A 17,267-nucleotide genomic window follows, 5' to 3' on the forward strand; every position below is an offset into this window, starting at 1 on the left:
GTTACCTGTTCGATCCCACTGTCAGCCCGACTGGAGGCCAAGTGTATGCATCGTCGCGGGCGCTTCACCTCAGTGGAGTCGTGGCTTGCATCAGCACCACAGCACACAAAGTCATTTGTGTTCCGAAAGTAATATTAAACATGTCCTTAAAACTAACACTGTCATACATCCATACAACGTATAAAGAGAACGCTTGGAATACGTGACGAGCGTACGATTACACCCACCATACGCATCAGAATTCTTTGTGAACATCAGCGCTACCATCAATACCCAAAATATTGCACACATCTGCTTGTGGTTATGAACCTAACAAAAGGAGGCGGCTCTTTGGCGTTACGTGATCTACTATTTACAGGCTCTTTCCCGCTAGTGTACAGCAATAGGCAAATTCTTTGAACGTCATTTACATTTGAGGCAATAACGACCGGCGCCGGAGAAGCGAACCACCACTCCGCCTAACGATCCCCGCACCCGGAGCCGCTGTCATTGTCTGTCGCCTCGCCGGCCACCGTCACCGCTCGCCACATCCAACGGTCACCGTGTCGGCTGTTGGTCTGCGCCATGGCCGGGGCCGGCCTCGCACGTGGCGGCGTCTCGGCGTGGCGACGAGACGGTGCTGCCTACATCGGTGCTGTATCTGGCCAGCGCGCGTCTCTTTCCGCGCGCCAGCGTCCCACCCACCGACACTCACAGGTCACATAGCTCTCGTGCGTCCTGTAACGCACCCCGTCCGCAGCGTCGCCCGTCGGCACGCCCGCCCGCCGACCGGCCGGCTCCAGACGGCGTTCCACGGCTCCGGTGCGGCGCGGCGCTCCTCGCTCACCGAGGGCGGAGCGGCGCCGGCCGTTTAGAACCGCTGCTCGGCGGCAGCGCTGAAGGAGCGCTGCACGGGCGGACGCGCCTCGGCGGGCGGCGGCGGCGGCGGGGGCGGTGGCACGCCGTCGCCGGCCGGCAGCGAAGTCACGCGCGCCGGCTGCGGCGCCCCGGTGGCGCCGTGCGCCGGCGGCGGCGTCGGCGGCTGGCGCGGCAGCGAGCGTCGCTCGGCCGGCGAGCCGGCAGCACAGATGCGCGCCGACAGCGACTGCAAGAAGCCGGGGTCGCGGCTGGCGGCAGCGCGGCGCAGCGCCACCGGGCTGGCCGGCTGGTGACGCGCCTCGGTCAGCGAGCGCACTGCCTCGGAGACGGCGCCCGAGCGCGGCTCGGCCGCGTCCACTGCTGACTCGCGCCGTACCGGCGGCGGCGGCGGCGGCCGGCTGAGCTGGGACTGACTGCGCCGTAAGCCGCCGTGGCGCGGCGCCGATGCGTCTGCGGCACACAGGCGGGCGTCAGTCGGGTCGGCGGCCCGGCCGGGGAGGCCGCGTGGCCGTCATCAGCAGCACACGCCACGCGTCTTTCTTTCAGAGGCACCCTTCAGCACGCCTACAGAGCAATTCAGCAGCGGACGTACGGGAAAAACAGCGATGAACAAGGGAGACAGCATCCCAAACGCGCGTGGACACCCAAGTCCATGCTTCGGAAACAAAGCGACCGAAGCGCGCCCGAGAGCCGTCGGCGTGGCTCGCTCCGCACTCACCTGCAGGCACTGCTATCGACATGGGCCGCCTGCTCTCCTGGCTGGCGGCGGGCTCTTCACAAAAGTTGTATAACACAAAATCGGGCGGCGGCGGCAAAGCTGAACCAAAAAAGGACGCGTCAGCCACAGCCGCCACTCGGACCACAGAGACGGCCAGGCGGCGGATGTACCCACAAGCTGCTGACATCTACCGACCCGTCTCGCAAACAGTGTATCCCACACGCGGCACCAGGGCGGACATGCCAGCAGCCCCGCACTTTCGATGCTGGTCAGCTCCTCACGGAACATTATTTGCCTTTGTTTGAAAATGGAAAAGCGCCTGACTACCACCCAAGAAGAACGCAACAACGCAAAAGAGCCTCGGATAACACAAGCGTTTGCTTTCAGTCCAAATAACTGGTCTGGCATTTGGCACCAACCCAGCAGCCTCCAATGCCCCGCACCGCCCACACCACGGCGCTCTATCAAAGGCAGAAATCATGCAAAACTGACGCGCTAACCACCGCGCTAAATCGCAAACTAAACAGGCATGTTAGGAGAGAATGCCCAACTTCGTAGCGGCAATGGACATCAATTTTGAGACCGGATATTGCCCCCGCCGTCTTCCTAGAGTTGTTGGGATGATTCGTTGCAAGACATACCGCATGCGTTCAGGGCTTTAAAAGGTCTCGCAATTACATCTGTAACGCACGACAGATAGAGGAATTCATGACAGCTACCATTTAAATATGTGATTAAATAGCGTCCTACTCATGGCGCGGACACTGCAGCAGCGCACTACAAGCACTCGAAAACATGTAATTTTGCTCCAAAGCGACACTGTAGTCCCAATCGCACGACCTTCACCGTACAGGCCACAATGCACAACCAACTGCCAATCTCGGGGGCAGGAAGCGCAACCAGAGCTTCTGTCTAGGCGACAGCCCTACACAGTCAGTCAGCCGCCGACACCTGCACCGGCACCGACACCAACCCCGACTTCACACCCGGACAAGAGACAGGCAGCTGGCCGCCGCGCGGGGCGGGCGGCGGCGGCGCGCGGCTACGTACCGTCTGCCGACTGGGCGTGCGCCGGACCGTGCACGCTGCCGTAGCCGCTGGAGCCGGATCCGTCGCTCTCCCAGCGGTCCAGCTGCGGCGTGAGGCGGCCGTCAGGCACACCGGGGCGCCGACAGGGAGGCAGCATGCCAGGGCGCCACACCACGTCACACACGTAAGCAGCTAACGCGCTCACGGCGGCGACCAACGCGTCCCGTCGAGCCAGCGTGACGTCACTGTTCCCGGCCCGCAGAATGGCTGGTCATTACAAGGGCTTTTCTCCTTGGCTGGTCAGCCGCTGGGAACGACGCCTTTCTTTCGCAGGAGTCGGTGACCCGCCAGATACAGGCCCAGCAAACGCCACCCCGCTCTTAAGCCGCGGCATTACACAACGGATAACCTGGACCAAGTACAAATGGCGCTTGGATCATTTTCAAGACGAACCCAATGCGCGAAACATTTTTCACACGTGCAATACTACCGCGGAGCTATAGCCACCGACGACTTTCGGTGATCCGCTGTTAAGTAAGCAGCTAGCTTCGTCGTGGGCAAAGCCAGCTGGTGGCCGTAACTGTGGACAGGGGCTGCGGGCACTGCCGTCGGCAGGGGGGGGGGGGGGGGGCAGCTAGCGGCATTACCGTGGGCAGGGCGTTGCTGGGCGCGTCGTCGGGCTGCGGGCCGGCGGCCTCCTCCTTCAGTGCTGCCATCTGACGCAGCTCGGCCATGTTGGCGTACACGGGCTGAGGCACGACTGCGGCCGGCCGGAGGACAGCGTCAGCGGGAGGCACGGGCGAGGCTCCACACGCGCACACACACCCGACGCCTGTCGCGCCGGCCGTTCGGAGACAGGAGGCCGACGACGCACCTCAGCGGTACGCCGGCCGCTCGGAGACAGGAGGCCGACGACGCACCTCAGCGGCACGCCGGCCGCGGCACCAGCTGATACCGACGTTTTAGAGCAGTGCTCAGCGACCCAGCGTGAGGCGGGCACTTCGCGACACAATAATACCCTCCGGCGTTTGCGTGCTGGACGGCGGGGAGAGCAGCACCGGACGGCGAGACAGGGCGGCCGGGGGGCGCGTGCGGCTCCCATTTGTCGCCACTCGCCGGCACTCCCCAAACGTCCCGTCCGCATCCACAGCGGGGCGGCGCGGCTTCCCCGGAACAGGGGCGAGGGCTGCACCCCATTCATCGGCCATCGGGACACACTCACGCCCCTCGACCGCCCGGCCCCAGGGGGCCGCCGAGCCGAGCGAGGGGAAGACCGCGACCGGCAGAGTCAATAGGCGTCATCAAAGGGACGGCCCACCACAAGGAGGCCTTTGTCCGTCTTCGGACCATCACATTCAGAGCACGGCCGTCTCCGCTCATCACAAGGCCTCTGGGAGGGCGATCTCCGGCTCGATTCGCTCCAACGAACGAGCCAGACGCCATCCCTTGGTGAGCGGGCGGTCGGCGCGGATCGAAAACTGTGCCCTTCAGACATGCGCAAAAATAGCAAATCTGTAGAGATCGGTTTAACCAACACAATAACCTACACAAACAAGTGTCTGCTCACATTTAAACCGAACAGCGCCAACAGCAAAGCAGCAGCAGCACAACCCAACAGCACAAACAGCAGAGCAGCTGCAGCATAACAGTGCCACACGCGAGCCAAAAGACGTCGGCATCAATGTCAGACAAAACAGTAGCGGCAGCGACGAGGACTCACCCATGTGCGGCGCCGCTTGGTTGAAGTCGGGCAGCGCGGCGTCCGTCGGGCAGGCGTAGTGGCTGAGCACCTTGCGTTTCTGCCTGGAGCGGCCCTTTACGGGCACGGGTGGCCGGCCGGCCGGCGGCGGCGGCGGTGGCGGCGGAGACGGCGAGACGCCGCGCTGGGGCGCCACGAACGTGAGCGGGCCCAGCGACGTCCGCTGCAGCACACCGCCCCGCACGTACGCTGGAGGTCACGGGGACGCGTCAGGGCAGGTCAGGGTCGGGTCAGGGGCAAGTCAGGGGCGGCAGGGGCAACGGGGTGGACCGGAGCGGACGGCACGTCACCGAGCGGTTACGCCCGCTGGGGACGTGAAACCGAAAACGACGCAGGTCTGAACCCAAGGATGTGCAGAGATCGTGCCAAGCCCCAACCATTCCTTACGGTGGGCAAGCGACGCAACGCCACCACGGCAGATCAACCCCTTTTCACCAATCTCTCCCTACACTACTGCCCGGTGGCGGCGCTCACCGCTGGAGATTGTGTGCGGCCGCGGCGGGGCCGGGGCCTCGGGCGGCGGTGGTGGCGGCAGCGGCGCCTCGCTGGCCGGCGGCGGGCTCCAGGCGGCCGGCGGCGGCGGCTCGGCCGCCTCGGCCGCGTCGGTCGGCAGGCTGCAGACGGAGGCGCCGCACCAGCCGCCGGCCGGCGGCGGCGGCGTGGCCGGCCGCACGAACAGCGTGTCCTGCGACGTGAAGCCCGAGTCGTGCGACGACACGCTGGCGACGCGTTGCGCGGGCGCGGCGCCGGCCAGCGCCGCCGCCGTGTGGCTGAACGAGCGGGGCCGGCCGCCGGCCGGCGGCGCCGTGCCGCCGGAGCTGGACGAGTGCAGGCTGTTGATGGAGCACAGACTGGACTTGCGCGAGCCCAGCGAGGAGGAGGCGGCGCGCGGCGAGTCGGGCGGCGAGCCGGGCTGCCACGCGTCGCCGGCGCCTTTTATGTCGGCGATCAGCTGCGGACACGACCGACAGTCGGTCAGCACCGGCCCGCTCATCGCGGCCGGCGGCGGCCTCGCTTCTCGACGCCCACTCTGGACGAGCGGCTGATCAGTGCTGGGTGTTGAGGCACGGGGCGCAGAACATGGGGACGCGGAGAATAGTCAATACGTGTGACAAATTGCCGGGCCCCATGGCAGCCTGGACAAAGCGATGCATCCATAAGCGAGCGAGGACCGCAACAACCGCCGACATCGCATCAATAACTGTCCAAGGGCCTCGTGCAAGACGCCCAGGCCGAGACGGGCGTAAAGACAACAGGTTCGCGACAGCAACAGGCACCCCTGCACCCGGCATCACGTCTGGTCAGCTGGCCCAGCCGCCGACATCGGCCCTTGCGCACACCCCGCCGCCCTCGCTGCGCGGCGCGCCGCCGTGGCGCCAGTTCCGGCCGCCGACGGGCCGCGGCGCCCCCGGCTGGGAGCGCAGCAGCGCCGCGCGCCCGCGCCCTCACCTGTTCGGAGGCGGCCGGCAGGGCGAACGGCTCGACCGTGTGCGCCACCAGCTGCTCCATGACCTCGGTCAGCCGGGACATCTCCTCAGCGGCGTCCACCTCACCCTGCTGGGATGCGGAGACGGCGGTCAGGGACAGCCCCGGCGGCGTGGAGCCCGGCCTCACAGCCGCGCGCCGTCGCGCCGGCCAGGAGGATGGGCAGCACGAGTCGCCCGTGACTCCGCTCCGACGTCAGCCGCAGCGACAGCGGCGACAGCCCACCCAACAACAAGGGAATGAACGTAAACCGGCGCAATCGGTGTAACTCGACGGGCGACGCCGGGAAGTCGCCCGTTGAGGAGGCACAGCTGGGAAGGCACTGGAGAGCACAGCCGGTGCCTTTCCAGCTGTGCCTCCTCACTGACACCGCTCACCACTGGCATCGGGCACCTCTAATCCCACCGACGTGCACGGCTGTGCGCGGGGAGGTAGGGAGATAAGGCTGACGGAACGACAGAACGTGGAGAGTGGCACATGTCCCCAATCTCTTCATTCTGGGCCTGACGGGCGCAGGCGGGCGTTATGGCCGTGTACCCCTCCAGGTTCCCCTCCAGGTGTACCCCTCCTTACGCGTACCCCTCCAGGTTCGAGGCCAGTACGGTGTCCGCGCAGCCTCAGACATGACCTGACTCAAGCACACCCTGCTCACTGCGGTTTTCTTCCGCTTTTGAATGAATTACTGTGCGGTTTTCCCCCGTTTTCGAATGAATTGCTACAACACCTCCGAAGTCGGTGCCCATGACGACACCGGCTCGTCCGCGTCACCACAGCACACCGCTAGACAGCACATGAGGAATGGGGAGGGGACGGGGTCCAGCCGACTCAGCGCGTCAGCGAAGCGTCGCCGCCGCTCCTCAGCGACGCGAGGCCCTGCGCAGCGGCCGGCCGCCGTCGCCGTCCCCGACGTGCGGCGACAAACACGCGCCGCCCTCGCTGGGATGAGCTCAGCTCGGCGGCACAGCGCGCTGCTGTCCCCGCCATAATAACACATTCATCTCGGCACCGCGGCCCGGGATTAAAGCTGGCGCCGGCGGCCTCATCAGAGGACCGTCTGTCCGCCGCCACACGGCCGACTCTCTGGCTCACTCCGGCGGCGCCCCGGTGTTTTATTCCCGGGTGAATTACGGCCAGACGGGTAATTGACGCCGCTGGAGGGGCTGTCAGGCCCGCAGCGCGTCCACTTAACGTGCTCGATCGATATCCAGGACTTGGATCAACGCCGTCTTGTACGTCGTTCTGCCCTTTTCAACAACCACTTTTTTCTCGACACCGGTAAATTGGATCTGATCTGGACGAGCCGCGCCTAGTTCGGCAAACATTCCGATATTCGTTTGCAAACAAAGTTTGAAACAAAGCGAAGTCACGGATCCCGTTGAAATAAATGGGAGGTTAAATCGGGACCGCTTGCAGCCGAGTCGCGATTCGTTCAACAATCAGGAGGAACTTTTTTGCCGCGTTCTTTCGGCGCGCTCATGCTGTACTCTCGAGAAAACTTTTCCACACTGATATCCGAGCTGACATGGAATCTAACTCAGCATAATCGAGTGCAGGACTGGGGACTGAAGGCGCACATGTTACGTGACCCACGGAGCCTCCATTTCTCAGAATACGACGCACACAGAATAAATTGCAACATTCATGATCACGATCTGTTCGGTTCCCTGCCCATTGTATTCATCACTTGAAGCCCGTCCGAGACGGGACCGCGAACGGCACACCCCGACGCATAACACGTTCGACAACATCCAACGCGATCCTTCCGAACCCCTGTATCCCGAGGACACCAGTGTGCCCCTCCCCTCGGAGCGTGTCACGCCCCTGGCTCGTGCCGGCAGTCCCGACGGCGGGCCTCGCCCAGAGGCGTCACTCACCACGACCGGCTTCAGCCAGGTGACGAAGCGGCAGTAGCGGCTCCGCTCCTCCACCAGGGCCGCCTCCAGCGACGCCCGCTCGCCGGCCTCCAGCCGCTGAGGACGGACAGAGGGCACGGGTGAAACACAGGCCGGAGCGCTCCCTCCAGAGGCGCGCCCACAGGGCCGCCTCCAGCGACGCCCGCTCGCCGGCCTCCAGCCGCTGAGGACGGACAGAGGAGGGCACGGGTGAAACACAGGCCGGAGCGCTCCCTCCAGAGGCGCGCTCACAGGGCCGTCTCCAGCCAACATCAATCACGATGGCCAGACGGCTTTCCCATGGCAACACTCTTCGGCGTCGGAATGTAGGCACCACACTTGATGAAATGGAATTGCAAGGTCGATCAGTGTCATATTCATACACAACATCGGCGCAAAATGACCCCTGCTGTCGACGCGTCTCGAAACCCAAATAACAATAATCAGATACAACGTCATGGCGACAGACTCAGCTAGGAGACTGTCGTTCCCGGGTCCGATCCTCGTCGCGAGGAGTGGGGGAGTCTTACGGAAACTTAGTACAGGGACACCGAACCTCCCCAGAGTCTCCAAAACCGGTCCCGCGCAGCGGTCAGGTCGCAAGTACGCCCACTAATCATGCCATGCAACAATATTTACCGTCACATTTTCCGCCTCATTTCGGGAAATAATGGCTTCTCACCACAAGTGGTTGTTGCATGAGAGGGATGTCATAACAGAGGCCGGCACGGCAAGCACACCGACACCATCATTATCTAATTGGCACGACGCGACAAAACTGCCAAGCTAATACACCGACGTCACTGCGACACATGACATTTGATTTAAGACTGGTGCTTCATAATACGAACTTAACGACCGGCTAAGCCAACAGCCCATCCGTAATTGCAGTCGGAACCAAGGTTGCACGGTCGGCGGCTGGGGCTTGCCACCACTTCAAAAACGTTTTCAAGGTATGTTGGGTACCTTGGTATGTACCATACCTCAGCAAGGTATGTTTTCATGTTGCCGCTGCTGGCGGCACAATGACCAAAGATCAGGACGAATTACGAGCAATGGGGATCATAGCTGTCCCCCGGTAATGTATTCGTAAGCAACTAGTCCAAAAAAACGTGGAAGACAAGTGGGATCATGTGGAAAAATATCCTGAATGTTATTGCCAAATAAATCTCGTGAGATGGAAGAATGACCCAGCCGCGGGCGAAACCGAATGAGTTAAAGCCCTCGGGTTTGCGATGACGAACACAATCGGACCGGTTGCTGCCATGACGCGAACTTTGTTGCGCCACCGGAAGGCAAAAGCATCGATTCATTCAATTCTAAGCAGGCGAGATGAGACGCCTTCTACCTGCCGTACCCCTGCGGACATCCCGTTGACTGTTGAATCAGCGGAAGGTGACCTTGCATCGCGCGAAAGGGGCAGACGACGCCACCTGTTGTGATCTCAGGGAGCATCATCAACCCGAGAACAGATGCACAGCCCGGTGAGCCGCGAACACGGCAGCGGTGGCGCAGGAGATGAGCAGGTCAACCCAGCCGCGGTGAGCAGGCCAGCCCAGCCGCGGTGAGCACGCCAGTCCGGCTCGATCGCCAGTAGAGCGCGGCGCGCCGCTCCGGCCGTGCCAGCCACCTGTGCCCGGCGCGCTCAGGCGTGCCCTCGCGTTTAGCGGCGCCACCAGCGCGACCGTCACTACGGGCGGCGGGCGGGCCGAGACATGCGGCCGGCAGACCTGTGACGTCCGGCGGCGTCGTGAGCCGCCACCGGTCCGGCAGCCGGTCCGGCCCCCCTCCGTCCGGACAGCGACGGCCGCGGCTCGCCGCCCTGCAAGCGGCTGCGCGACGTAAGGTCACCCGGGGAAAGGCGCCGCGCCGCCCGCAGCAGACGAGGCGATCACCCAGCCGACCGAGCACGTCCTGGCGCCCGATCAATCCCGACTCCTCCGGATGTAAGCCGACGCGTTGACTCCGGAGGTCAAAGCATAGCAATGATGTGCAGGCGAGGGCGCCGCGACCTGCCTGCCCCCGGCCTGTGGCTGGCAACAGAGCCTGCGCTTGCCACCGCCAAGGGCGGTCCGGTAGGCTGCGCCACCGGCAACGGCAGTGGAAAGAACGACAACGACATCGCGGCGGATAGCCGGCAACCCTGCCAGCCACGTCACGGCGGCGAGAAGCGCGCGCTCCTCTCAGACACAAGGCCGCGCCGGAAGAGGCCGTGACCGACAGTCAGGGGTGCTCAGCGGCGCTTCGCTGGGTGCTCAGGGTGCTCACCGGCGCTTCGCGCCTCCTCTCGGCCCGCCGGGCGCGCCGCACTCGGCCGCTACCGAGAAATGACGCCTGACCGTGTGCCAAGCGTTTCTGAGAGTTCCAGCTGGCCGCCTGTCTTCGCCTTGCCACTGTTTCCAAGTATTTCGACTTGGGTTCGTGAACAGGCTTGAAACGTTCGAAAATGGAACCGCAATACACCGAGTCGAACTGGACCGGCAGGGTCATCCCACGGTTGCAAAGAAGGTCACAATGGCCGAGCTCCTCCCCCCCCTTTCCCCGCTGTCCGGCAGGTCGTCCAGCTTTGTTCCACGCCAGCCCAGGCACTGTCCCCGGTGAACTCCCGCCGGGCCGGGCCGGCTCCGGCTCCGGCTCCGGCTCCGGCTCCGGCTCCGGCTCCGGCTCCGGCTCCGGCTCCGGCTCCAGCTCCGACTACGGGACTCCGTCTCCGTCTCCGTCTCCGTCTCCGTCTCCGTCTCCGTCTCCGGCTCCGGCTCCGTCTCCGACTCCGGCACCGGCACCGGCACCGGCACCGGCACCGGCACCGGCTCCGGCGCCGGCTCCGGCTCCGGCTCCGGCTCCGGCTCCGGCTCCGGCTCCGGCTCCGGCTCCGGATCCGGCTCCGGCTCCGGCACCGGCTCCGACTGCGGGACTCCGGCTGGCCCCGCTGCGTTGGGCCGTCGGGGCCCACCGCAGTGTGTGTGTGTGCGTGTGTGTGCGTGGCGGTACATAGTGCGCGACCATGTCATTGCCGTGCGGCGCGGCGCCTGGCGGAGCCCGCAGCGCGGCGCCGGCGCCGGCTCCGGCCCCGGCGCCGTCAGCAGCCCGCCTCGCGAACCGGCACCGGCCCTGATCACGCCCGCTGACCGGCCGCTGAGTAACGGGGCCGCGACACCGGCCGGCCGCCCGCCCTCCGCCGACCACCGACCACGGGCGCACGGGCACCGCAGGCACGGCCCTTGCAAACGCCAACACGTGCATGGTACTCCCACGTCTTTTAGCTTGTGGTCAGGCACGCTGTTGGCAGGTTGTAACCGGTGGCAAAGATTTGTGCGGTGCAATGTGCTCACTAACAAGATTAAGATATAGCTACAGGTGAGAAGAAATGTTATCAATTATCATGCCGAACGAAATCCGCAACAAGTGTTAACTTCAAGCTTTTCAACAACGCACATATCTCCAAAGGGCTCTCGCATAACAAGCCTGTGTTCTACACAATCCAATACATTGACAAACTCAGTTAACACCCACGAGGACACACAGGTCCATGCAGCAGGTATTTCTTGGAGAGGGACACCGGGCAGCGGCGAAAACGCACACAGCCCACCTCGGCCGGTAACCACACCCCCGTAGCAGGGGTCACAACGCCACCGTTGACGGGCGCGCGTATATACAAAACACCGCGCCTGGTGGCGCGATCTGGACGTTATCCTGGCTTCCCGAAGGCCACCGATGAGCGAGTGTGTGACAGCCCATGGCTGGAAATACGTGATCTGGAAAACGTCGGATGGCAGCGTCTCCGAGACCACGCCAGGTCCGCGACGTCACGGGCCGCAAGCCGCCATCAGCGATGCCAGTGACGTCACCCTACACCAGCCGTGATGCGGTGACGCAATACGCTGGCGTCACGGGCGTATTACAGGTAATCGCCGCGCCGTCAGTGTCGCCAGAACTTCCCAAGACGTGACGGCGGTGTTTACGAACTGATTGACGGAGTTCGTGGGACCGATACACAAGAAGCACCCACGTGTCTTCAGCCACCTGATAATCGGCCACACCGTGTAACAGACCGGCGACCCGGGCCTCTCCGCAGGTCTGCACCGCACATTCAGGTGAGGAATCCATTTCGGAACCACTGCAACACCCAACCAAACATACAAAAAGTGGTTTTCAGAGCCGCTTTGCCACACCGCGCTTTAGGAGTGTCGAAAGTCTGTGTCTTCGGGTAAGGACAACCCCGAGGGTAGCCTCTCCACCTGGCCGTGTCCCCCATCCAGTGTCTTCGGGTGAGGACATGCCGAAGGCAGCCTCTACGCCTGGCCGTGCCCAAACCCAGTGTCTTCGAATGAGCACCCATCCGAGGGTAGCCTCTACGCCTGCCCGCGTTCTCACCCGGTGTCTTCGAATGAGGACACATCCGACGGTAGCCTCTACACCTGCCCGCGTTCTTACCCACAATCACTGGCGCCACTCAGCTCATATCCGCCGTCGCCGGTGTGCAAGGCGTGGCTATTCGTACCGCCGTGGGCGGCAGTTTTATATCCTGCACCGCACAGCAAGTTACGTGGGCGCAGCGCGGCCCGTTTCCAGGTAGCGTGCAAGCCGGATGCAGCGGCTGACAACCAACACTGGCATTGCGCCCACTCACGTGTGTCATCGTCACCAACGGCCAGGTGTCGTTTGACGGACGCTGAAAGGTCAAAGCTACCCCGCCCCTGGCAAGAGACAGGTCTCATGCCACGCGACGCTCGGGGCACGCGCCAGGCGTCATGGCATTTGACCGGCGCCGGCTCGGGTCCGGCCCCACCGCCGGCTGTCCGCACAGCAGACGGGGCCGCCGCGCAGGCATCCGATCGGCGCCTCCCGGCCGGCCCGGCACGCCGTCCCGCCCCGTCGACGGCACCGACGCCTTTCCCTCCGCCTCCCGAGACCGCCGCAGTTCGCCTGCCGTCAGAGCGCGGGCGGGCCGGCGCGGGGCGGCCCGCTTCCAGACGCGCCTGTTGTGACGCGCGGCCCCGGCCACGACGCGCCGCCGGATCTGGGCCGGCCTGTTTTAGCGGCGTCCCGCCGCCCCGCATCTGGCCACCATCCGGCTCGGTACAGGCGGCGCTGGTGGGATGGAACTGCTCCGAGTCAACACCGCCAGGCGGTACGGTGGGGTGGGAGCGCGCCCCACCACACCGCCGGGTGGTGTGGTGGGTGGGTGCGCTTCGAGTCAACACCGCTGGGTGGTGCGGAGGGGTGGGTGTGCTCAGAGTCAGCACTGCCAGGTGGTGCGGTGGGGTGGGTGTGCCCAGAGTCAGCACTGCCAGGTAGTGCGGTGGGGTGGGTGCGCTTCGATGTCAACACCGCTGGGCGGTGTGGTGGGGCGGCTGCGCTTGGAGTCTACACCGCCGCCACCACGAGCGAACGGCCGGCTATGCATTGTACATAAACACCATCCCGTCGCTTGATGTACTCATTTGTCGTGACGTCTGTCGTCCACGCACAGTATGTACGTGCTGTTCAAGTAGCCAGCAAGACCTGACCCCGATACCCTGGCCCCGTGGCGGTCCTCCAACGGCGGTAATTCGGTGACCTTCCACGAGTTGCACACAATGCAGTTCAAGACAATATCAATGCGCGAGTGTGACACGGTGAAGAACCCTCCCTCGACCCCGCCCTCCGGCCTAACATTGGCGCTCACCCTGACCTGGTAGCGGTCCTGCACATCCGACAGCTGCAGGGTCAGCGAGCGCTGCGCGTCCGGCGACTTCACTTTGCGAGCCTTCTTGTGCTGCTTCTGCGCCTCTGAAGATCGCTTCTTCAGCTCCGTCCGGCTTCGTCTGTACTCTGGAACGGATGGACGCGAGCAGTGAGACAGGCGCTCAGTCCCAACATCGCACTTCGGTGGCTTCCTGTCCTTGGCCCCGATCAAGAACAACGGAAGCTATTGGTGACAGGAGCCATACAAACGCCGGAAAACCGCCACACCCCTGACGACGCACTTGTCGACCTATGTCTCGTCCAAGCCCAGGAGACACGACCAAAGTGGAGGCGAGTGGTCCAAGACCAGACCCGAGAGCGCCCAGAGTTGACTCATGACAGGGATGTCGCCAGACCAGTTACGTCGGTACATACAGCAGCTGCGAGCATGCCAAGCCCGACGCATGCCCCGCCCCGAGCCCCGAGCCCCGAGCATGTCAAGCGCTGGGCCCGACGCCGGGTCTAGCCCACCGCACCGCTGCTGGAACCAGGTCAGCACACGGATGTGTCGGCTCCAGGCCCGGCTCCAGTCCGCTGCGGCGGGCCCGGGGCCGCGTCCCGTCCACAGACCGGTCTCACGACTAGGTCAACAGGCACGTCTCGTGGGCGGACTGTGGGCGGCGCGGCCGGACGTCGGAGCCCCCTCCCCATCTTCCTGTTGTCGCTGGATTGTTGATAAGACGCCGCCGCCGCGGCCCAGCGCATCTAAAGCGAGTCGCCTGTGCGTGTAATGGTCGGGGCTGCACGACCGCCGGCGGTTGTGTTACATGGAGGCCACAGGCCGAATTGCAGCTGATTCGCAACAGAGCGGAGAGGCTGCTGGTGCTGTGTGGCGCAATCCCGGAGCGGCCGGCCTGGCCTGGCTCAGGGCAAATACACGCCCCGGGACCAGCACCGCCCGGGGCACCGCGGGGCCGCTGGGGTGGACCGCAGACTCGAGCTGGCGACACTGGCCGACGGATTGGATAACAGCCTTTATAAGGTATCGGGATATGTTCGACGCTGCGCTCGGAATAGGACGGGGAGAAGAGACACGTCGCGTATGTGCACCTCCGGCAGCTGACCGCAACAGTTCAGCGACAGTCCGAGTCCTCGGCCCAGCACACAACACCCGAAGTCATGCGATAAAGCGTCACCGTAGCTGAGAAAGACACCAGTCGATCATAACTTAGGGACTCCCACGGCGCATGCAAATTTTGAGACAACACCGAACAAGTTAGCTGCGGCCGGCCGTGACCCTGACGCGGGCAGACGCACACGCCTCGACCGTTCGAGACGAGCCGCCTGTTAACGGCAATGATTTACTGTTACCCATCCAACCCCTGCCAACGATGCATAATAATCGTTAAAGAATATTTATCGACGTACGGAGCTGCTGAGCTCATTAGCAGCGCAGCGACCCGCGCCGGTAACGTCGTCGGCACTCGTAAATACGCGGCGATCGAAGGGCTAAGATCTCAACCCAGCCAGCCGTCGGCCGGCACCGGCATTCCGATCTCGTTCCCGGAGCAGCTGACGGCGTCCCGCGCCTACCGACCGTCGCCACCCCCGCCTCCCGCCGCCGCCGGCCACCGCCGACCGCAGCCGGCGGCCGGCTATTGGTCCGGCCATTGTTTCCGGTCTGTCGAAGGCGCTTCCGGCGCGGGGCGGCGGCCGCGGCGCACTCCCCCTTTGTCGGCCGGCCTCCCCCTATCGATTGGCGTCAGCGGCCGACTCTCGGGCGCGGACTGGTGGCGTGACGGGAGATGTCCGACGCTGACGGCGAGGTGCCGTGGCCCAGCGGCGCCGGCACCTCGCACCGGCCACCCGCACCGCGAGACGGGATCCGTCCGGCACTGATGGCGTGGTGCCGTGGCCCAGCGGCGCCGGCACCTCGCACCGGCCACCCGCACCGCGAGACGGGACCTGTCCGGCACTTAACGGCGTGGTGCCGTGGCCCAGCGGCGCCGGCACCTCGCACCGCCATCCGCACAGCGAGACGGGATCCGTCCGGCACTGACGGCGTGTGCCGTGGCCCAGCGGCGCCGGCACCTCGCACCGGCCACCCGCACAGCGAGACGGGATCCGTCCGGCACTGACGGCGTGATGCCGTGGCCCAGCGGCGCCGGCACCTCGCACCGGCCACCCGCACCGCGAGACGGGATCCGTCCGGCACTGATGGCGTGGTGCCGTGGCCCAGCGGCGCCGGCACCTCGCACCGGCCACCCGCACCGCGAGACGGGACCTGTCCGGCATTAACGGCGTGGTGCCGTGGCCCAGCGGCGCCGGCACCTCGCACCGCCCATCCGCACAGCGAGACGGGATCCGTCCGGCACTGACGGCGTGATGCCGTGGCCCAGCGGCGCCGGCACCTCGCACCGCCCATCCGCACAGCGAGACGGGATCCGTCCGGAGCTGACGGCTCGGCAGGCGTCTTCAGCGCCCGGCGCCGGCGGTCCTTCACAATGAGGGTGGGCGTCTTCGGAAGGAGCAGCCTCCGCACGCCGCGGCGCCTGTCCTGTGTGACGTATACCACACGGGACGCCCGTCACACCTGTGCACCAGCAGTCGGGCGGGTGACGGACGAGCCCCGTGCTGGCCGGCAAACCCCGCTGGACCAGGACCCCACCAGCAGCGGCGCGGCGGCCGGCGGCCGGCGGCGAGAGCTCAGCCCGCCCGGCCCCGCCGCCGCGGCGGACGAGGGAGGGTGGCTGGCCGCCGGCGATCGGCGCCGATCTGTCGCCGACGACAGCGACCGACGCCCGGCGGCCGGTGCCAGCGACAAAGCCGGCCGATCGTCAGCAATGAGCAGTCGGTCGGGCCATCCACTACACAGACGGATGATCACCTCCACGGCCGGGCAACGGCGCAGGCAGCGACAAGCTGCGTTTTCTCCAAGCTGACTTCCAGAGATTGGAAGTTGCATGGGTTTTACTTGCCGTTCAATTAGCGCGTTGTTTTCGCAGTAATCGGTGTTTACATGTCGATGTTCGTCTCAGTTCCGGTTGGCTGCAGCTTCATGATCCAAGCCAGACCAATGCATGGTCGCCTGATAATTTGGGCGTTAAAAGCCGCTGCCGTGCACTGCCGTGCATCCCACTAACGAGACAGTCCGCGACATATCTGCACAGTCGGGGCAGGCCGCAAACGGGGAAAACGGTGTCTGAGCTCAAGTGAATGTGAGATTGTTCTGTGATGACAGTTCGACGCCTACAAAACTCCCATGCGGAGGGAAACATTACGGAGATAATGACTCGCCGGTATGATACAGCAAAAACGGTAATTAAAACCGGCACGCCGACCAACAGGGTGCGTCGTTGCCAAACAGCACCATATGGCCCAGTGCCGCCATAAAGGTAATCAGCCGCCGGTAATTGTGTCGTCCGGCTACAAAACAGGGCGTTCGCGGCCGCAGCCAGCGCAGAGCCAGCTCCGCAGTTCAGATAGCGATGCGGCAGCGGCATCAAACGCCTCCAACATCGCTCCTGGCGACAGCGTTCGGCCTTGTTTACAAGACATCATTAACTCCGATCGCACGGCGGCCAACCACCCAGCAGCTTGCACGGGCACAAGCTGCTCTTTGTGCCAGCGGCGGCGCTGGCCTTGTTTACACGGCACCCGCGTCGCACGCTCGCGCCGGCACCGTGCAGCCGCGACGCCGCCCGCGAGCCGGGCGTGCTGGGAGAGAGGCGCCGCGCGTCGCACCGGGTCAGGCCAGGGCGCAGGTCGGCCAGGTCGCCGACCCCGGCCGCCGCCCTGGCCGCCGGCGCGGCGCGAGGCTGGCGCGCCCCGCCGCCGGCCAAACGGCCGCCAGCACGAG

The 17,267-nt window shown here is 64.8% G+C and overlaps 2 protein-coding genes across 2 annotated transcripts in view; both read right to left on the reverse strand.

Annotated features, from left to right (window-relative positions):
- Positions 1-458: 458 nt before the first annotated feature.
- On the reverse strand, positions 459-4,870 carry LOC119098263 (uncharacterized). Its single transcript, XM_037221185.1, has 7 exons — positions 4,839-4,870; positions 4,326-4,553; positions 3,253-3,365; positions 2,627-2,708; positions 1,577-1,675; positions 1,157-1,308; positions 459-557 (listed from the first exon to the last, which is right to left on the reverse strand). Exons 2-7 carry the CDS (start codon positions 4,327-4,329, stop codon positions 459-461), a joined length of 549 nt encoding a protein of 182 aa, XP_037077080.1. The 5' UTR covers positions 4,330-4,553; positions 4,839-4,870.
- The window catches only part of LOC119098264 (protein MTSS 2-like), a 22,800-nt gene continuing 10,194 nt past the window's right edge, over positions 4,662-17,267 (reverse strand). The window contains exons 3-8 of the mRNA XM_037221186.1: positions 13,416-13,652; positions 7,724-7,819; positions 5,814-5,921; positions 5,141-5,316; positions 5,038-5,083; positions 4,662-4,670 (exon numbers count right to left, since the gene is read on the reverse strand). Coding sequence (XP_037077081.1) covers positions 4,662-4,670; positions 5,038-5,083; positions 5,141-5,316; positions 5,814-5,921; positions 7,724-7,819; positions 13,416-13,652 — 672 coding nt within the window. The remainder of the gene's footprint in view (positions 4,671-5,037; positions 5,084-5,140; positions 5,317-5,813; positions 5,922-7,723; positions 7,820-13,415; positions 13,653-17,267) is intronic.

The sequence above is a fragment of the Pollicipes pollicipes genome, unplaced genomic scaffold (assembly GCF_011947565.3).
Source record: "Pollicipes pollicipes isolate AB1234 unplaced genomic scaffold, Ppol_2.1 Scaffold_4740;HRSCAF=5597_pilon_pilon_pilon, whole genome shotgun sequence".
Classification (NCBI taxonomy): domain Eukaryota; kingdom Metazoa; phylum Arthropoda; class Thecostraca; order Pollicipedomorpha; family Pollicipedidae; genus Pollicipes; species Pollicipes pollicipes.